The following is an 18,986-nucleotide window of genomic DNA, read 5'->3' on the forward strand; positions in this document are numbered from 1 at the left end:
GGGCATCCCGCCGTAAAACAGGGCCAAACCCACATGTGGAACACAGTTATCACCCGCGACCCCACAGATGTGGGAAAAGTGGTAGTAATAGTAGAAGAAGAAGAAGAAACATCTGCGGAATTGCAAATTTGTAACAAAAAGTATGTATCCTTAGCCTTAGATAAGTATTATTCTCCTGTTCATTGGAATATATATATGTAGGTTATGTGCTCTTGGGTAAGGAGAAAAATATGAAATTAGATAAGTCCAAAACGAAAGTTATGAAGTGGAGTCGTACGAAGTCAGGTAATGCAGGTAAAATGAGATTAGGAAATTAAGCCTTAGAGGATGTAGATGAATATTGTTATTTGGGTAGTAAAATAACTAATGATGGCAGAAGTAAGGATGACATAAAATGCAGGCTAGCACAAGCAAGGACGGCCTTCCTTATGAAAAGAAATTTGCTCACTTCGAACACTGATATAGGAATGAGAAAGACGTTTTTGAAGAATTTCGTCTGGAGCGTGGCACTGCATGGGTGTGAAACGTGGACGATAACTAGCTCAGAAAGAAAGCGAATAGAAGCTTTTTAATGTGGTGTTACAGAAGAATGCTGAAGGCAAGATGGATAGATCGAATCATGAATGATGAGATACTGAACCGAATTGGCGAGAGGAGACCGTTGTGGCTAAATTTGTCGAGAAGAAGAGATAGAATGATAGGACACATCTTAAGACACCTATGACTTGTTCAGGTGATTCTTGAGGGAAGTGTAGGGGGCAAGAACGGTAGGGATAGACCAAGATATGAATATGAAGAGCAGATTAGAGCAAATGTAGGATGTAGTAGTTATGTAGAACTGCAAAGTTTAGCACAAGATAGGGTGGCATGGAGGGCTGGATCAAACCAGTTTATGGACTGATGACTCAAACACACACATTCGAATTTTGTCCACTGTCTCTGTTTCGACATCACAGTGTCGCATTGGCTAAACCTGCCAGCAGACAATGTTTTGTCCTGCGAGGAATGCATGACACATGATATCTTGATCAAGTGGAAGTGTTTATAAATTCACATCGATTTACATTTACATCTCGTCCTGTCACTGAGGAGAACATATTTTGTCTTCTTTGGAACTACTAAAAGAAGAAGAAATAAATTTTTCCGCAGAGCAAGTTTCTCCCTAAATGACATTTATAGGCGAATAATATACAACGTTCTACAGTACTAACAAACATTTAGAGGCTATTAAACCATGGATATTCACTACATTTCTGTTAGTGTCGTAGTATATTTAATGTTCCGTTCCAAAGGGAAACTTTATCGAATCCTGTGTGTTTAGGATGGATTACCAAATACAACGTGCAAGTCCGTGGGCTCTGTCCTAACGTGGAAGGCATCGTACCGTATCTCTTTATAATGGTGTGATGCATCAAACTATACAGTGTGGTCGGAATGTACCGTACAAAAAATGGCAGGATGTGGTGGTGGTGGTGGTGGTAGCGGTGATTATTGTTTTAAGAGAAGTACACCTGGGCAACCATGTCGTTTTTGAATGGACACAGATAAAAATGGAATATTCCGCAAATAATTGTTTAAAAAGTAAGTAAAAATTGAGCTTATGTATGCGTTCCAATTTTTCGGAAATTTATTGATCTTGGTAAGGTATGCTTCGTACTTCACTGTCTCCCACCCAGAAAGTGTTTGAGAAGTACAATTTTTTAAGAGATTTTACCAAAAGAGGAATGTTCTGGGCCTCAGGAGGCTATGTTACACCAATCGGAAAGAAAAACGGAAGGGATCCAACTGAAGATATCGGCCAAACAAAGACAAGGGCCATGAAGGGCATGAAAATGATACGCTCCCTAAGCCTCGAATTCTGTAATAGCGTTGGGGTCAGAAAAGAACAATAGTTGACAAAAGGGAGGTCGGATAGGATAGATGAAAGTGAGGAGCCTGGCACAAGTAAGTAGAATCAATGAACTGAAATAAAATGTCGTATGGCTTTTAGTGCCGGTATATCCCAGGACGGGTTCGGCTCGCCAGCTGCAGGTCTTTCTATCTGACCCCCGTAGGCGACCTGCACGCCGTGATGAGGGTGAAATGATGATGAAGACAACACATACACCCAGCCCCCGTGCCGTAGGTATTAACCAATTAAGGTTAAAATCCCCGACCTGGCCGGGAATCGAACCGGGGACCCTCTGAACCGAAGGCCAGTACGCTGACCGTTCAGCCAACGAGTCGGACATCGATGGACTAAGGGCCTGGCAGGATGTGATATTGAATGTTGTTGGGCACGAATGTCAAACCTTGCTCGCAGTAAGCGCAGTGCCCGAACTAGAGGTACTTGTGCACGAGGGTGCGATTCGCTTCCCCTCACTCGGTTTGTACTTCCCCACGGTGCTGAATATGGGCTGTGCACAACGCCTACCGGTGACAGGCTCCAGTTACATGTTTCGGTCTACAAGTAATGGCTGAAACATTCAGCTACATAGGCTGTGGCATGAGGAATGACATAGTAATTTGTTATTGTGTGTATGTGTTCTTCTGTATCAACATGGTTGCTTGAAGAGATGCTACCTCACCGGGAGAGTTGGCCGTGCGGTTAGGAGCGCGCAGCTGTGAGCTTGCACCCAGGAGATAGTGGGTTCGAACCCCACTATCGGCAGCCCTGAAGATGGTTTTCCGTGGATTCCCATTTGTATACCAGGCAAATGCTGGGGATGTACCTTAATTAAGGCCACGGCCTCTTCCTTCCCACTCCTAGCCCTTTCCTCTCCCATCGTCGCCATAAGACCTGTCTGAGTTGGTGCGACGTAAATCCACTAACAAAAGAAAGGATGCTACCTTTATTTTTATTTTACAAATCGCTTTACGTCGCACCGACACAGATAAGTCTTAAAGCGACGATGGGACAGGAAAGGGCTAGGAGTTGGAAGAAGTGGGAGTGGCCTTAATTAAGTACAGCCTGGTATGAAAATGTGAAACAGTGCTACCGACAGTGGGGTTCGAATCTACTATCTCCCGAATACTGGATACTGGCCGTAGGTACTTGTACGGCTGCAGCTGTCGAGCTCGGTTGTTACTTTTACAATAGCCTATTTTCCTTTGTTTAATTTTATAAAAAATAATGTTTTGCTAGCTGCATAATATTCGGTATTAATCGGCTTCATACTCGTTCTTTGGAGAGTTGCGCTTGTTAAGTCCCTAAAATAATAAATGCCTTTTATTTTGTACTTTATCAATCAATCAATCAATCAATCAATCAATCAATCAATCAATCAATCAATCAATCAATCACTACTGATCTGCATTTAGGGCAGTCGCCCTGGTGGCAGATTCCCTCTGTTGTCTTCTTAGCCTTTTCTTAAATGATTTCAAATAAATTGGAAATTTATTGAACATCTCCCTTGGTAAGTTATTCCATTCCCTAACTCCCCGTCCTATAAATGAATATTTGCCCCAATTTGTCCTCTTGTATTCCAACTTTATCTTCATACTGTGATCTTTCCTACTTTTAAAGACGCCACTTATATTTGTTCGTCTACTGATGTCATTCCACGCCATCTCTCCGCGATATCGCTTAGTTCGTAGTCCGTCCTGGTACACGGTGATTACAAAGCACGTTGTTTAACACATTTTATGGAAACGCGGTCTTGAGCACATTCAATTATGCATCTGATTATATGAAATAATATACAGTATACATGTATTATAGGGGGTACAGTAGTTATGAAAGTGTAATGTACACCCCTCCAGGCTTGCGCTATCAGATAACGTACCGCACCTAACAGCTGTTTCTCATGCACGCTGACCTGTCAGTCAGCTCGTGACTGTAGGGAGTGAATTGGCGAAAGGGACCGTATAGCTACGACAAACGCTGGCACGGATTTCGCTAGTACAACGGGGCACATGTGATCACCTCGGGGGTAAAATGAAAATCGATGGAGGTATGACTTTGTTGGCAACTTAAAAGTTCTGAAACCATCTAAAATAAAATACTTTTTATTTCGTCATTTTATTTTCATTTTTTCTAATCTCTTCCCGAGTACGCCTCTGTGACCTAGTGGTTAGTGTGATTAGCTGCCAAGGTCCGGGTTTGATTCCCGGCTCTGCTACGAAATTTTAAAATTGGTATGTGGGCTGGAACCGGGTCCATTCAGCCTCGGGAAGTCAGCTGAGTAGAGGGGGGATTCGATTCCCTCCTCAGCCGTCCTCGAAGTGGTTTTCCGTGATTTAGCACTTCTCCTTAAGGCAAATGCCCGGATGGTACCTAAGTTAAGGTCACCTTTCCTTTCCTCTTCCTTGTCCATCCCTTCCAATCTTTTCATCCCCCCGCAAGACCCCTGTTCAGCGTAATAGGAGATGATGCCTGGGCGAAGTAGTGGTCCTTCACTCCAGTTGTATTCCCCGACCCAAAGTCTTACACACTAGAAAATTGCACTTGAGGCGCTAGAGGTGGGATCCCTCGCTGAGTCCGAGGGAGAAACCAACCATAGACGTTAAACGGAAAGAAAGAATTAGTGGTTTGACTGCTGAATTTCTACTGCTGTTTTCAACTAAAAATTATTACGTCTTCTGATCATAAACACGAGAGGAATCAATGAATATTGAATTTTCACAACCACATTGCACTCTAAACAAACGTTTAACGTATTAAGGTCGAGTTACGTAGGGCCTATATATATTACATATGGTAGAGACGTTAAATACAGGCCTGAATTTGCGGGTTCGGATCCCACTGGTGTCCGGTGGCCATTTTTGTCCTGTACTTAACATCTCTTCAGTATGAATTATATGTACGGAATAAGGCCTAATGCGTTGAAGGTTTATTTCAAGTAGGAGAGGAATCGTTTGTCGTACTCGGGAATTCCTAAGATTGGGCCATTGTGTTCAGTGTAGATCACATTACATAGTCACTCACGAAAATCCTTCTTCCTCCTTATTGGGGAAGATAATATCATTTTCAAGCCATACAATTTCTGATTTAGTTGACATCGTATCAGATTTTCGGGTTATCTTACTTTTAAAACATTATTGCAGGAAATCCCGTGGTACGCTCTCTTCTGTCGAGGTCATCTTCAAAACTAAGTCGTCTCAAGAATGAGTTTATGTAGTCTAAAAGATTATACGTTTAGATTACATTAATATGAGGCGGTTATTTGTTTCCAGAATCTATTACACGTTATATAAAATAGATTTTCCTCCCCGAATTATATTTATCTCCTGTTTTACAGAAAAGTTAGTCACCGTCATTTTTCTTTTGGTGATAGTACACTTACGTTCGGAAAATCTGGTCCATGCCCATAAATCGCAATAGTGCTTTTCCTCCCGTGAAGTTTCCAGATTTACCTTACTCTACTCAGCTCTTACTATTGACTGGTTTTAAGTAAATCCGAAGAAACAAACTAATAAACGATGTCATATTCGGTGAAAATGAATAGTGGGTCAGAAGTAGATTCCCGTAGTAAAATTTGCTATGACTTGGGAAAATATGGGGAGTAAAGGGGAGGGAGGAGTGTTACCCTTTACTTACCTGCTGTGGGCAGGTAAGTAACTTGCCCGGAACATGCAAGAGGGGAAAGGAGAAAGAGGAGAGGGACTGTTAAACAATTCATTAACTGCCTAAATTGCTTCTTTCTGTATGGATCAGATGTTTTGTTAGCAAGTGTACATACCAGAGACCGGATGTACAGGCTGTAATAGGTGAGAATTCAAACTGTTAAAAAAAGCGAGTAACAAGTATATACTACCCTGCACAACAATTCTGTTGTGAGATTTGTATAAACATTATGGGTACGGTCTATTATAACCCCTAGAAATTATGTTACCCTTGATACACTGCAAAAGAACGGGATATCTACGAACCTAATTAGTTTGCATTCTAACTTATTATTGCTCTAATAATGACATTGAGCTGTCATGTTTTCAACAGTTTCGTCGGAGTTCTGACTTTGGATAATTCAATTGAAATGCTACATTCCTGTTGTTCGAATTGTACAAGAGACTGTCGATCTTATTGGAGTCTATGAGGGAACATGAATTAAATACACTTTTTTCTCATTCACGCTCACTCTCTTTACTGGGTGGGGATGGTAGAATAATATCCGCGATTTCTCCCCTGCCTCTTGTAAGAAGCAACTAAAAGGTGCTGTACAGAGTGGTGGTAATTACTGTTTTAGGAGGAAATAAAACTAAGAAACCATCGTCTGTTGAGTCTAATAAGATGGCCTTGGAAACATAACACCGTAGGGTTCAGAAAAGAACAAGAGTTGACCAAGAGAGGTCGGATAGGAAATATGAAAGTGAGGAGCCTATTACAAGTAAGGGAAAGCAATTCCACACTCAGCTATGTGAACCGTGGATGCCAACCCACACTCCCAAGTTGAGAGCCCCAGGCCTGCCTTTCAGTCGCCTCTTACAACAGACAGGGGTTTCCGTGGGGTGAACACTACCGTCCCCACACACAGGGTTAGCCTCAGGGCCTCTTAACTTGGGAGCGTAGGTTGGCTTCCATGGGACCCCTTAAGAGAGCCCCATCATTGCTTCCACTTACTCCTGCCAAGCTCCTTATTTTCATCTGTCTTATCCGATCTCCCTTTGCCAAATCTTGTTTTCTTCCGACTATGGTGGTATGAGGTTAACAAGGCCTATGGGGTCTTTCAGTCTGACGCCCTTCGTGGTACTCCTTCTTACTTTAATCGATACCTTTATTTTTCGAAGGATTTGATCTTCTCTCTTTTCCCTCTCTGATTAGTGTTAATAGAGAATGGTTAGCCGGTTGCACTTCATTTTAACACAATAATCACTACCACTACACTATTTACCTATCAAAACATACACCAATGAGGGATATTTCTAAGTTTAACACAAGTCTCTTTGAAGTGTCCCTATCCATACTTCAGTTATGTAACTACAGCAGAACCTCTGTTACCCGAAATACTTTTAACCGAAGCGAGTGAAAACATATTTTTGTTTAATACGAATTAAAGAAACAAAGTCTGTTAGGTTATGACAAAGTGGATGAGTAGTGTAATACGTGGACTCTGATCTTGTGTGATGTGACGGATCAAAGCCGTGGGGCTCTGCTAATGAAACGGTGACGTGACATAGCGGCTAGAAAACGATGTCAAAATAAAAACAACCAAAATAAAACAAAAACTATTTTGAAAAAGTACATTATAGTTAAAATACATGCCCTGTAGAACATCGGTTTTTCCTAAGTATTTACTGTAGTTTGTGTTTATGAAAATACTGTGTTTCTCAAATCTGGAGAAGTTGCTAAATGGTATGGACAGTCTTGGGGAAGGAGTAGAAGATAAAAATAAATAAGTCCAAAACAAAAGTAATGGAGTGCAGTCGAACGAAGTTAGGTGATGCAGGAAATATTAAATTATGAAATGAGATCTTAAAGAAGTAGATGAATATTGTTACTCGGGCAGTAAAATAACTAACGATGGCAGAAGTAAGGAGGACATACAATGCAGACTAGTACAAGAAGGGAAGGCCTTTCTTAAGAAAATAAATTTGCTCACTTCGAACAGTGATACAGGAATTCAAAATATGTTTTTGAAGACTTTTATCTGCAGCGTGGTATGGTATGGAAGTGAAACATGGACGATAACTAGCTCAAAAAGAAAGAGAATAGAAGCTTTCGAAATGTGCTGTTACATAGGAATGCTGAAGGTGAGATTGATAGATCGAATCATGAATGAAGAGATACAATCGAATGGTGAGAGAAGATCGATTTGGCTATATTTGACCAGAAGAGATATAATGATAGGACACAGCTTAAGACACCCAGGACTTGTGCGGTTGGTTTTTGAAGGGAGAGTAAGTGGTGAGAACGGTAGGATAGACCAAGGTATGAATATGACAAGCAGATGTAGGTGCATCACTTACGTAGAAATGAGAAGGTTAACACAGGATAGGGCGGCATGGAGGGTTGCATCAAACCAGTCTATAGACTGATGGCTAAAACAACAATAATAACAACAACAGCAACACTTCATGCTACCCTATCCTGTGCTAACCTTTTCATTTCTACGTAACTATTGCATCCTACATCTGCTCTAATCTGCTTGTCATATTCATACCTTGGTCTACCCCTACCGTTCTTACCACCTACACTTCCTTCAAAAACCAACTGAACAAGTCCTGGGTGTCTTAAGATGTGTCCCATCATTCTATCTCTTCTTCTCGTCAAATTTAGCCAAATCGATCTCCTCTCACCAATTCGATTCAGTATCTCTTCATTCGTAATTCGATCTATCCATCTCACCTTCAGCATTCTTCTGTAACACCACATTTCAAAAGCTTCTATTCTCTTTCTTTCTGAGCTAATTATCGTCCATGTTTCACTTCCATACAATGCCACGCTCCACACGAAAGTCTTCAAAAACATCTTTCTAATTCCGATATCAATGTTTGAAGTGAGCAAATTTATTTTCTTAACAAAGCTCTTCCTTGCTTGTGCTAGTCTGCATTTTATGTCCTCCTTACTTCTGCCATCGTTAGTTATTTTACTACCCAAGTAACAATATTCATCTACTTCCTTTAAGACTTCGTTTCCTAATCTAATATTTCCTACATCACCTATTCACCTAAAAGTCAACAAAAGTTTCTTCTCCTTTAAAAATTACACTTTATGTATTATCCGAAATGTTGTTTAACCGAAATCTTTGTTCAGGGTAACAGAGGCTCTACTGTAATTTCTAAAACTTTCAATCCTCCCTTTTTCGAGGGTAACGACCATCTGTACCGGTGAAGTGACTTCATCTCCGCTGGACGTCCGAAGCACCACGGTCCTAATTGTTGCGCATCTTCCTTCACTAAGATCGAGAATGTGTCCACGTGTTACGTGATGTCTCCAGACTTGAACTGCGGTGACCTGGGTTGGCGCACTTCATGGAAACTCCTTAATTGAGACAGATATTCTTTATTCTAGCGTTTCCACAGGTCATCAGTTATTTTCCGCTGCTTTCTTACGTTAAATTTTGCTTTTCAACTTGCTTTGTACCCCTTGGGTTTGGAACTAGTGTCTGACCACACTGACGTTAGTGGCCAGTTACATCTTCTCCTTGTGTTCCTTCGGCCACTCAAAGCTTAGTATTTAGACCTTCCTCTGCGACCTGAGACCGGCCTAGTACTTTTATTGAACATTGCTTAGTGGTTTTTCCCACCCATTGTTAGATTTCCTCCGCTACACGGAAAAGCATATAATCATGGATTTGTTTTAGGCTTAGAAGACGGAAGAGTGAGTACAGATTCTTTGGTTGTTCCCTCTTACGACTTGCAGGGGGTACAGACTCCATCCACAGGGGAGGTAAAGAATTTCGATAAATAGAAAAAAATGAGTGATCCACAAAAGAATGGCCAGGTTCATGAAACAAAGAAAAGTCATCTCCGTACAGGCCATGAAGGCCTTTGGAGGGGTGGAAGGTAAAGGCTTCCACTATCCGTAACCTCGGCACTGGGTGGGATAGAATGGCCAGCTCTACGCCCGGCCGCCTATGCCCCCAGGAATTAATCTGGTACTAATTTTTGACGCAGGCTGTGTAAACCTCACGGCCATGTGCACTTCCGGAAGTGGAGATCTTGTTTCTTAAATTTTCGACTTCCTGACGGGTAATCGTACCCACGCCCTTCTGGGTGAACCGAGCACGCCTTTACCACTCGGCCATGCAGGCCCTAAGGCTCATGAACCGCGAGAAAATCAAAGACATACTAGACCTTCAGAAATATATTACCATTCTTCTTCTTCTTCTTCTTCTTCTTCTTCACCCCTGTGGGGTAGAGATAGCGTGCCAGGAATCTAGGTTCGTTTTCCCGGCAGTTCAAGGATTTCAGTTCTGGACTGAGGAGTATTTGCGTAATACGTGCGTTTATTGTGTTTATGTGGGTTTGAGTTATATTATTTCACATTGGTTAATGCACAGGATACCAATTTATTTCGTTTGTATATGTGAGTGTTAGTACAATGCAACTCTATTAAATTACAAATATCACTTCAGCTGATTCAATGGTTTCAGAGACAAGAGTACCTTTGTATAAATCATCGCTGCCGGGACAAAACATTGTATGTGAAATATTTTAGCTTAGAACGTTGGCCGGTAAGGATCTGTCATCTAATTAATTAATTAATGTTATTTATTTTACGTCCCACTAACTACTTTTTTACGGTTTTCGGAGACGCCGAGGTGCCGGAATTTAGTCCCACAGGAGTTCCTTTACGTGCCAGTAAATCTACCGACACGAGGCTGACGTATTTGAGCACCTTCAAATACCACCGGACTGAGCTGGGATCGAACCTGCCAAGTTGGGGTCAGAAGGCCAGCGCCGTAACCATCTGAGCCACTCAGCCCAGCGATCTCTCATCTAAGATGCAATATTGTATCTCCAGATAAGTGTTGTAAATGTGGTTAAGTGTAAGAGAGGGCGAAACACCCTATCTTCGACACATGGAATAAATAAATAAATAAATAAATAAATAAATAAATAAATAAATAAATAAATAAATAAATAAATAAATAAATAAATAAATAAATAAATAAATAAATAAATAAATAAATAAATAAATAGAACGGGCTTCACTTGATACGAGATTTTCTCAAGCTCTTAGTTAGAGCACAGTGAGAAGATTACGCTACTGACTTGGTAAGCATAGATGAGCACTGGTTGCCATGGTTACTATGGTGTCCGGAAATTGATGACGCTAATCCCAGATAAACCAAGAACATATCCATGTTAAAACTTTAGAAAGTACTTACATATGTAACTCAACTACAGATAGGGCATTTCAAAGAGACTTGTGTTAAACATCCTTGATGTGTAATGTGAATGAATATGAACAAATCTGTGTTGATGAGAAAGAAGTGCACATGTATTTATTTAGAGTTCCCCCGTATACTCCACAACAAGATTTGACATCGCGTAAACCTGCAACGTTGGTTACTTTTCCATTAATGTATTGTTTACATCTCGCACATACAAATAATAACCTACGTACAGTAATTATCGTTTGACTTAGACACATGGTACAGTTAGGAATAGAAATAATCACAACAGTTCATGTTTTATGACGCCACATTCTTTCCATCCTATTCCACATAGAACACTCAATGTTAATAAGTTCTTCTTTAATCTCCCCCCCCCCCTCCAAAGTATGGCATAATTTGTGCATTCATTTCCAGTTTTAAAAAAATTCATGTGTAAAATATTATTTTAAATGTATTCTTCTCTAAAGGTGCAGAATATGGCTCAGATTAGACGTAGATTTACTGGGTGAGATATTATATTAAATTTCCTAACAACTTGTAAAAATGCTAAACTTGAACCACCATATTTTGATATTATTTTACAGTATTTCATTTTTATTTTCAAGATATCTTTCATCTGTTATATAGCTACTATCACTATAGATACGCTCAACAAGTGTTACTTCAGCTGGTTCAATGGTTTCAGAGAAAAGAGAGAAATACATTAACAAATCGCCGCTGCCGGAACAAAACCTCCTATGTGAAATATTTAACTTAGAACTTTGTCCGGTAAGGTTCTGTCATCTAAGCTGCAATATTGTGTGAATGTTGTCAAGGCATTCTCGCTCTTCATAATGTATGTGCTGCGGGTCAGTATATCTGCAAAAATATTATCACATAGGACAGGTCCTCTCAGGGTGCATGCGCGTGGTGCATGCACTGTGCACGGTGCAAAAGACGACTTCGCTTGGTTGACCAGAGTGCAGACCCCCCACTCCTCGATTTGGAGCAATAGCGCTAACTCTGTCTTTCCTCACGCCTGTCTCTCTCGCTCCGCCTGTCTCCCTCTCCCCCACTTGCGCCGTAGCGCTCCAAATCCTGGCTGAGTTGAGCCGAGTATAGCCGAGTAGAGCCGAGCATAGCCGAGTAGCCCAGAGACGAAGCGTTGATCCGAGCCATACCGAGCGGCACCGAGCGGCACCGATGCACAGTGCACGGAGCTCTTGCGCCTCGCTCTGCACGCGTGAGATTTTGGGTGTTTGAGAGGCCCTGACATAGGAAGTTATGTCTCCGCAACGACAAAATGATATTTTTCACATGAAGTAATTTTGGGGAGGGGGGAAATGGATGCCTGAATCATGCCATAGTTTTTGTTTGGGGTTAAGGAAGAGGTATATAATTTACGTGCACAATTTGAGTGTTGTACCTGTAATAGGACATCATAAAACATGTTTTGTTGTGCTTAGTTGTAATTCCAACTCTACCACGTGTCCTTAAGGATGCCCCTCGCAGAAGAGGAGGACAGTTCAACTATTCTAAATAAAGTTCCTCACCATTACGACCAAGAGATCTGAAGCAATAATATCGTCTTGCACATACAAATGTCTGTGAACTGCGAGTTCTCTACCGACATGCACACGAGTTGACGGACATGGCCGGATACGTCTTGAGCACCACGTTCTGGTTGTCGTCCAGGTACAGCATGGAGATTGGTGACAGCTGGTCTGGGACACAGCACGGCGCAGGAACACCGGGTTCACGGCCGATCACGTGGACCAAACTCTGAATGGTAGCGTGGTTTGTGGGATTCAGCGTCTGCAACAAACACATGCATTTAGTTTCAGCAAGGTGCACATATATAGTGGACTAAATAAAACTGTCCCGTTAAACATTTATAAGACTGACGCGAAATTGCCCCTTGTTAATGAACAGGAGAACTGCCTGTGGAGAACTAAGAAGACGATCCTCCACATTTGGTGCCGGAACCCCGGACGTTCCCAGGTGACAGCAGTAAGGTCTTGATGACGTAGGACAACTTCCTAACGTGGTGGAAGAAAGAGTAACTTCTTGACCTCAGGAGCTACTACGAAGTTCGACTTCCAAACGGACAAAGAAAGGAGGTGCCCAGTAGGAAACATCGCACTGCTTCAGGATAACATGCGACAAACACATCTGTGGCAAAAGGTGCGAATCACAGACAGGAGACCTCGCAGAGACAAGAAGATACGAGCCCTTATCTTTCAGATGGCCAACGGGACGAAGCTTTATCAGCCTGTACAGCTGGTCTTCCCTCTGTAGATCGACCACAGTGGGGGGGGGGGATGTGGAGAACCGAAAAGATGAGCCTCCACACTGCCCATGACAGGGAATGCTGGGAACCGTGATTTCGATGCACCAATGTGTCGCTGTCACATGTCTGTGCATGCTCGTCTGCCGCATCTCCCGAGGACGACCCTGTGGCATTACGTGTGAGTGAGTGAGAGGAGCAGACGAGTTCAGTGACCAGTTGAATGCAGCACAAAATGATGCTCACTATAAAACAGTGAGTGTTCATTGTCGAGTGTTATGTGAAGTACGATTCATGGAAAACCTTTGCGGAACTGTTTTCGCAAGAGTTTAAGACTGGAAGTGTTTTGGCACAACCTCCAGGAAGGTGTGCAGTGCGAAATTTAGAGGCAAAATGGTGTGAAACGGGCTCTGCATCGAATAAAGGTAAGCCTGGAACGAATTCTGACGAAATCTCAACTCCATTTATCTGTGCAAGTGAGAATTAAGGGATCGTTGTGTGGAAACATTATTTAAAAGGACCTGCATCTGTATTCTGTATCGTGCATGGGTTAAAGCGTCCAGAAGAACCTTCGCGTGTTGAGTTACGCTGAATGAAGTGCAGTCAAGACTTTTGGATCCTCAGTTTTTTATTTCTTCAGACGAGGCCATTTCTAGCATATTCTGTGATATTCATTAACGAGGGTCAATCTCGTTTCAGTCCTATTGTAAAGATTTTCTAAGCCAGTTTTACTTTGCCCACCCGGTAGATGTTATAGAACTTTGAGAGTTCGTAGTACTGTAACTGACAGTAACTCTATACCTGCGTACAACTTGAAAATTAAAACTGACAAGACGTAAATACTGGTGGTCAGCAGGTAAACCTGAAGGCTACTCCGCACGGGAAACACCTCCTTTCAGTTCATTTACTTAGGAAGGAAAGTGACAGCTCAGAGTAGAAATAAACGAGATCTGGTTAGCAGAAATAACAGTGGAGGCTAATGATATCTGAAGCTGAGTGCTGCACAAAAATTTCAAAGTCACTTTTTTATTTGAGAAGCTGTAGAAATATCGTTAAGTAATGAACTACATTCCTATTAAAACTGAAATATATACAGCAATTAAAACACATGGAATAAAAGGCTAATTTTACAGTATATCTACAGTTATTCTTATCTCACTTGATTTGATAATTTACCCTCCTGTTTTTCATTGTTGCAAAATATTGGTAATATTGTGGATGGTCCGATATGGCATACCCTAATGGAGTGGAAAAGAAATTACCATTGAGAGAGAAGAGAAAGCAGGAATGAAGTCTTCTCTGCAGAATGGTGCAATCTAACTTGAACATTTGCATAGGGAGATTGCTGGTCTCGTGAAAATAGGCTGGGATATTTGGGTGCTACATGAACGTAGGAAGAGAATTGGTTCAGCGCGTTTATCGGCTATCCTACTTAGAACGCAATGATAAGCTTGAAGAATATCTGCAAGAGCAGGGATATCAGTTTCAGAACCAAATGCAGACTGGTAACTACCATAATTTTCCTTATACACAGTGTATCACAGATATACCACTGCCATACTTCAGGAAAGAGAAGGGGAAGGGGACAAGTGGTGTGTATGATGGAGACAGAGATAATGCTTCCTCGTAGGGCTGGTACAAGATTGCCTTTGTCTCTTATAGGCAATGTACACAGTTCGTTTATTAAATGGCCGTAACACAGTACAAGAACACACTGTAATTAAGAAATTAAGAGAAAAATCTCAGTCAAGGAATGCACCAGATCGTTTCTCCTCTCAGTCTGTTAGTCGCAGTAACGTTCTTTATTGTTTAACATGTTTAAGATGCAACACTGCCGCCCCACGATTGTGTATTTCTTCACTCACAACATTGTAAATGGATTGAAATACTGGACGATAGAAACAATGCACTGAATGGTTTGATTACAGTAGATGATCAATCTGCCCCCCTCCTACCTCGATGCATAGTTCACAACGGTTTAGTAGTCACCATGGACTCTGTTCAGAACGACCTGAAAAGCTGCCTGTATTCTAGGTACAAGTTCATCTCTTTCTACAGGGTTCCCATTGTAGTCCATTTGTGCAGAACAAACTGTACACTGCCTACTGGAGCTGAGAAGTGATTGTGCGGAACGAACGAGAAATTTGTGCATTCGCATGGAGCATTACCTCTCTCCCACTTCCCACTTCCCATTTCCCCTCCCTTCCTTCCTCCGACGCACAGCAACAGGTACTGGCATAGCAAACAAGGCAAGTTCCTCAATTTTAATCAGACGCCCTGAAGTAAAAAAAAAAAGTAATCTCCTTAGCCGACGGCCGTAGCCGTGTTGAAACACCGGATCCCGTGAGATCTCCGAAGTTAAGCAACATTGGGCGTGGTCAAGATTTGGATGGGTTGCCACGCGCTGTTGGTGGGGGGTAAAGGAATGGAGGAGCGGAAAGGAACTGGCCACCCTACCGTACGTAAACTCCGGCTCAGGCATACCTCTGCGGAGGTTCGGACCTGCCTTCGGGCAGAATACACCCTTACCTTACCATTTTCTCGAAAAGGAAAATTTTCTCTGCCAATCCGATTACACCATCGCTCTCAACATAACACGAAGAGCATCCTTGATGTTGTCGGTATATTTATGATACAGACAATGGAAAAGAAACATGGGCCGTGAAGAAAGCTGACAGGAGGAGCACTGATGCATTTGAGCTTTAGCGTAGGCGGCGCAAGCCACACGTCTCCTTGACAAAAGCTACAATACTTTGGCCACATAATGAGCAATATTTTACTGGAACGGAATGGTGCGTGGCAAAAGCGGAACTGAAAGCCCCAGATTACGTTGGTTAGGTTCTGACATGAATGTCGCTGAACAGAAAGTAGCTGTCAGGAACAGGGACGGTCCTTAGGATGACCAAGAGTCGTACTGGACTGAACGGAGAAGTGGTGAACCACAATATGGATCGTAGATCTGCAATAAAGGATTGTTTTTTCTATTCTTCCTCTTCCTCATCTTGTATGCCATAATGAGATAGTTCACTGTTTGTTGTGCTCACATCATTACTGATAACAAGTTACTCATGCTGGGACACAGCACAGACAGCTAGAACAAGGTGGCTGTACTTACACATGAGGAAGTGCGGCGACGACCACGCCTCCTCTTGGCCTGAGAGCAGCACAACAAAGAAAAAACACAATATATACAACAATAACACATTTGAAACGTCATTCGTCACCAGGACGTACAAAACCTACCACTATATTAACAAAACTTTACTAGTGATCTTCGTTAACAAAAAATCGCGGGAAATAGTGGCATATTGTTAAAATCCTTAAAAATGTATCACAGCATAGAGTACATACAGAATTTATAAAGGTATCTTGGATATATATAAAGTTCTTTTTTTTTTACAAGTTGTTTTACGTCGCACTGACCGAGGTAGGTCTTATGGCGACGATGGGATAGGTAAGGTCTAGCAGTGGAAAGAAAGTGGCTGTGGGCTTAATTATGGCACAGGCCCAGCATTTGCCTGGTGTGAAAATTAGAAACCATGGAAAACCGTCTTCAGGACTGATATCTCCCGAATTCAACATCTCAGCCGCACCCCTAACCGCACGGCCAACTCGCTCGGTGAAATCTTACCTTCTAGAATAAGAGCAAGGAGAGAGAGAGAGAGAGAGAGAGAGAGAGATGGATGTATGTATAGCCAATGCTACCGACGCTGTAAGCCGGTCTGTAAAATATATTTATTTTTATAATGTCTGGCTCTATGGCTATGCTGGCCTTTGGTCACGGGGGTCCCGTGTTCGATCGCTGGCAGAGTCAGGAATTTTAACCATAATTGGTCAATTTTGTTCACACGGGAGCTGGGTGTATGTGTCGTCTTCATCATCATTTCATCCTCATCACGACGCGCAGGTCGCCTACGGGAGTCAAATCGAAAGACCTGCACCTGGTGAGCCGAACTTGTCCTCGGACATTCCCGGTACTAAAAGCCATACGACATTTACATTTTTTATTTACTTTTACAACAAAATATGGGAAACCGTAAAGACATTTTCCACAGTAGTGGCGATTGCGAATTGTATTTGTAAGGGGGGGGGGCAACAAAGTACAGATTTATGATATAGTGGGCGGGGGAGGAGAGGCATATGCATCCAAACTGAAAAAAAACCTACGAAATGATAAGTATTTTAGGCTCTCTGAGCGAATTTCGAAAGAGAGATAAAGGATGACAGTTTACCAACTTCAGTGCGGTAATATAACGTTTTGAGATTTTGATTCATTAATATACAATACAACTTTCACGAAAGGAACGATAATACACTGTATTACAATTAAATAGAAGTACGGAGTGATTACGTAACTAAAAATCGTTTAGTATTTGATTACACAGTCAGAAACTAACGGACTTTAAAGATACTGCCAGACTGACGAATGCGCGCGGCAAGCGGGTGAATCATACCGGTACGTCAGTGGCCATGATCTTGGCCAAAAAAGAAAATATATATCCCTGCTATCTTCCCTCACAGCAAAAGTGTCCTCTACTTGCTGTGGCACTATACAAATAGTTTAGCCATGACGAGCTATATTTTGACCTTATTTCCGCTAATAATTTTGTTAATAATTAAAGAAAAGGAAGGAAAGAATTGGCTGATAAGACAACAGGTCTTGTACAAATTGCTTTTCTTAATAATTCCTATAATTCTTAATTTCGGGCGGTCAAAACAGAATCAAAATATATTGTTTTTTGCACAAAGTGTGTGTGTGGGGGGGGGGGGGGAGGGGAGGGCGGTGAGACTTAAACACTGATGGATTTCATTACCGACTACCGAACAATAAAAACTCCTTTTTTGTAAGGCAATGGTCTGACACAAAAAGAGGTGCTATGCTATGCAACCCTGACATGTTAGACCAATGGGTTTTGTCACAATCAAGGACGCGTGCAAACCAATAATTAATATACACAACTTAGAGTGTTTAGTCAACAGTTGGTAATCGTGTGTGGAAGTAAGGTAAGTGACTAGAAAGAAGAGAACATCACCATGCATGGCGCGTTCCTCCTCTCGTGAGTGAGGGCTTATATCGCTGCTTTCCGACAGGTGTGCCGTGAGACTTCCGAAACTTTGCCATATTGCTGATAATTTAAAATAATTCAATCCGAATACTTTTTTTGCTAGTTGCTTTACGTCGCGCCGACACAGATAGATCTTATGGCAACGATGGGATAGGAAAGACCTAGCAGTGGGAATTAGGCGGCCGTGGCCTTAATTAAGGTAGAGCCCCAGCATTTGCCTGGTTTGAAAATGGGAAACCACGGAAAACCATCTTCAGGTTTGCCGACAGTGGAACTCGAACCCACTATCTCCCGGATACAAGCTCACAGCCGCGTGCCCTTGACCACACGGCCAACTCGTCCCGGTAAATATTTTAAAAAACGAACAGTACTGAAGAGCTTACAGGGATTTCGAAATCCAAGATTTGAGGTTGTAATGATAAACTTGATTTGTCGTTTCTCACACAAAGGCTCAATTCGTGATAAAATTGAAGACCAACGTTCAACTGACATAAGTTCCACTCTTCGCTGCTTTCACAACACTTGCACTTCGAATAGGTTCGTTTCTATCGCCCTGTGGGTGGGGGTGGTAAATGCTTCCACGGTGTCCCCTGCCGTGTCGTAAAATCGACTAAAAGGGGGGACCAGAGTCTCTGAACTTGGGAGAGTGGGGAGGGAGCACAGTTTCCGTACCTACGTTTGGCGTACATGTGTAAGGCTTCTCATTTTTATCTTTCTTCGCTGACTTTCCTTGGCCAACACTTGCTCTTTTCCAACCTTGACGCGCCGTAGTTTATGACAAACCCTACAGGTTTTGCGAGGCCTAGGGAATCTTTCATTTTGACGCCCTTCTCTTGCCGTTACCTCCCTTCTTCGAACTGCGGGACCTCTTCCATTTTCCTATTGATTAGTGTT

General features: G+C 42.1%; 1 protein-coding gene across 1 annotated transcript in view; it reads right to left on the minus strand.

Annotated features, from left to right (window-relative positions):
* Positions 1-10,580: 10,580 nt before the first annotated feature.
* LOC136881937 (uncharacterized) overlaps positions 10,581-18,986 on the minus strand; it is a 664,911-nt gene continuing 656,505 nt past the window's right edge. The window contains exon 4 of the mRNA XM_067154398.2: positions 10,581-12,554. Within this exon, the coding sequence (XP_067010499.2) occupies positions 12,363-12,554 (192 nt within the window). The 3' untranslated portion in view covers positions 10,581-12,362. The remainder of the gene's footprint in view (positions 12,555-18,986) is intronic.

This window comes from Anabrus simplex, chromosome 1 (assembly GCF_040414725.1).
Source record: "Anabrus simplex isolate iqAnaSimp1 chromosome 1, ASM4041472v1, whole genome shotgun sequence".
Taxonomy (NCBI): Eukaryota; Metazoa; Arthropoda; class Insecta; order Orthoptera; family Tettigoniidae; genus Anabrus; species Anabrus simplex.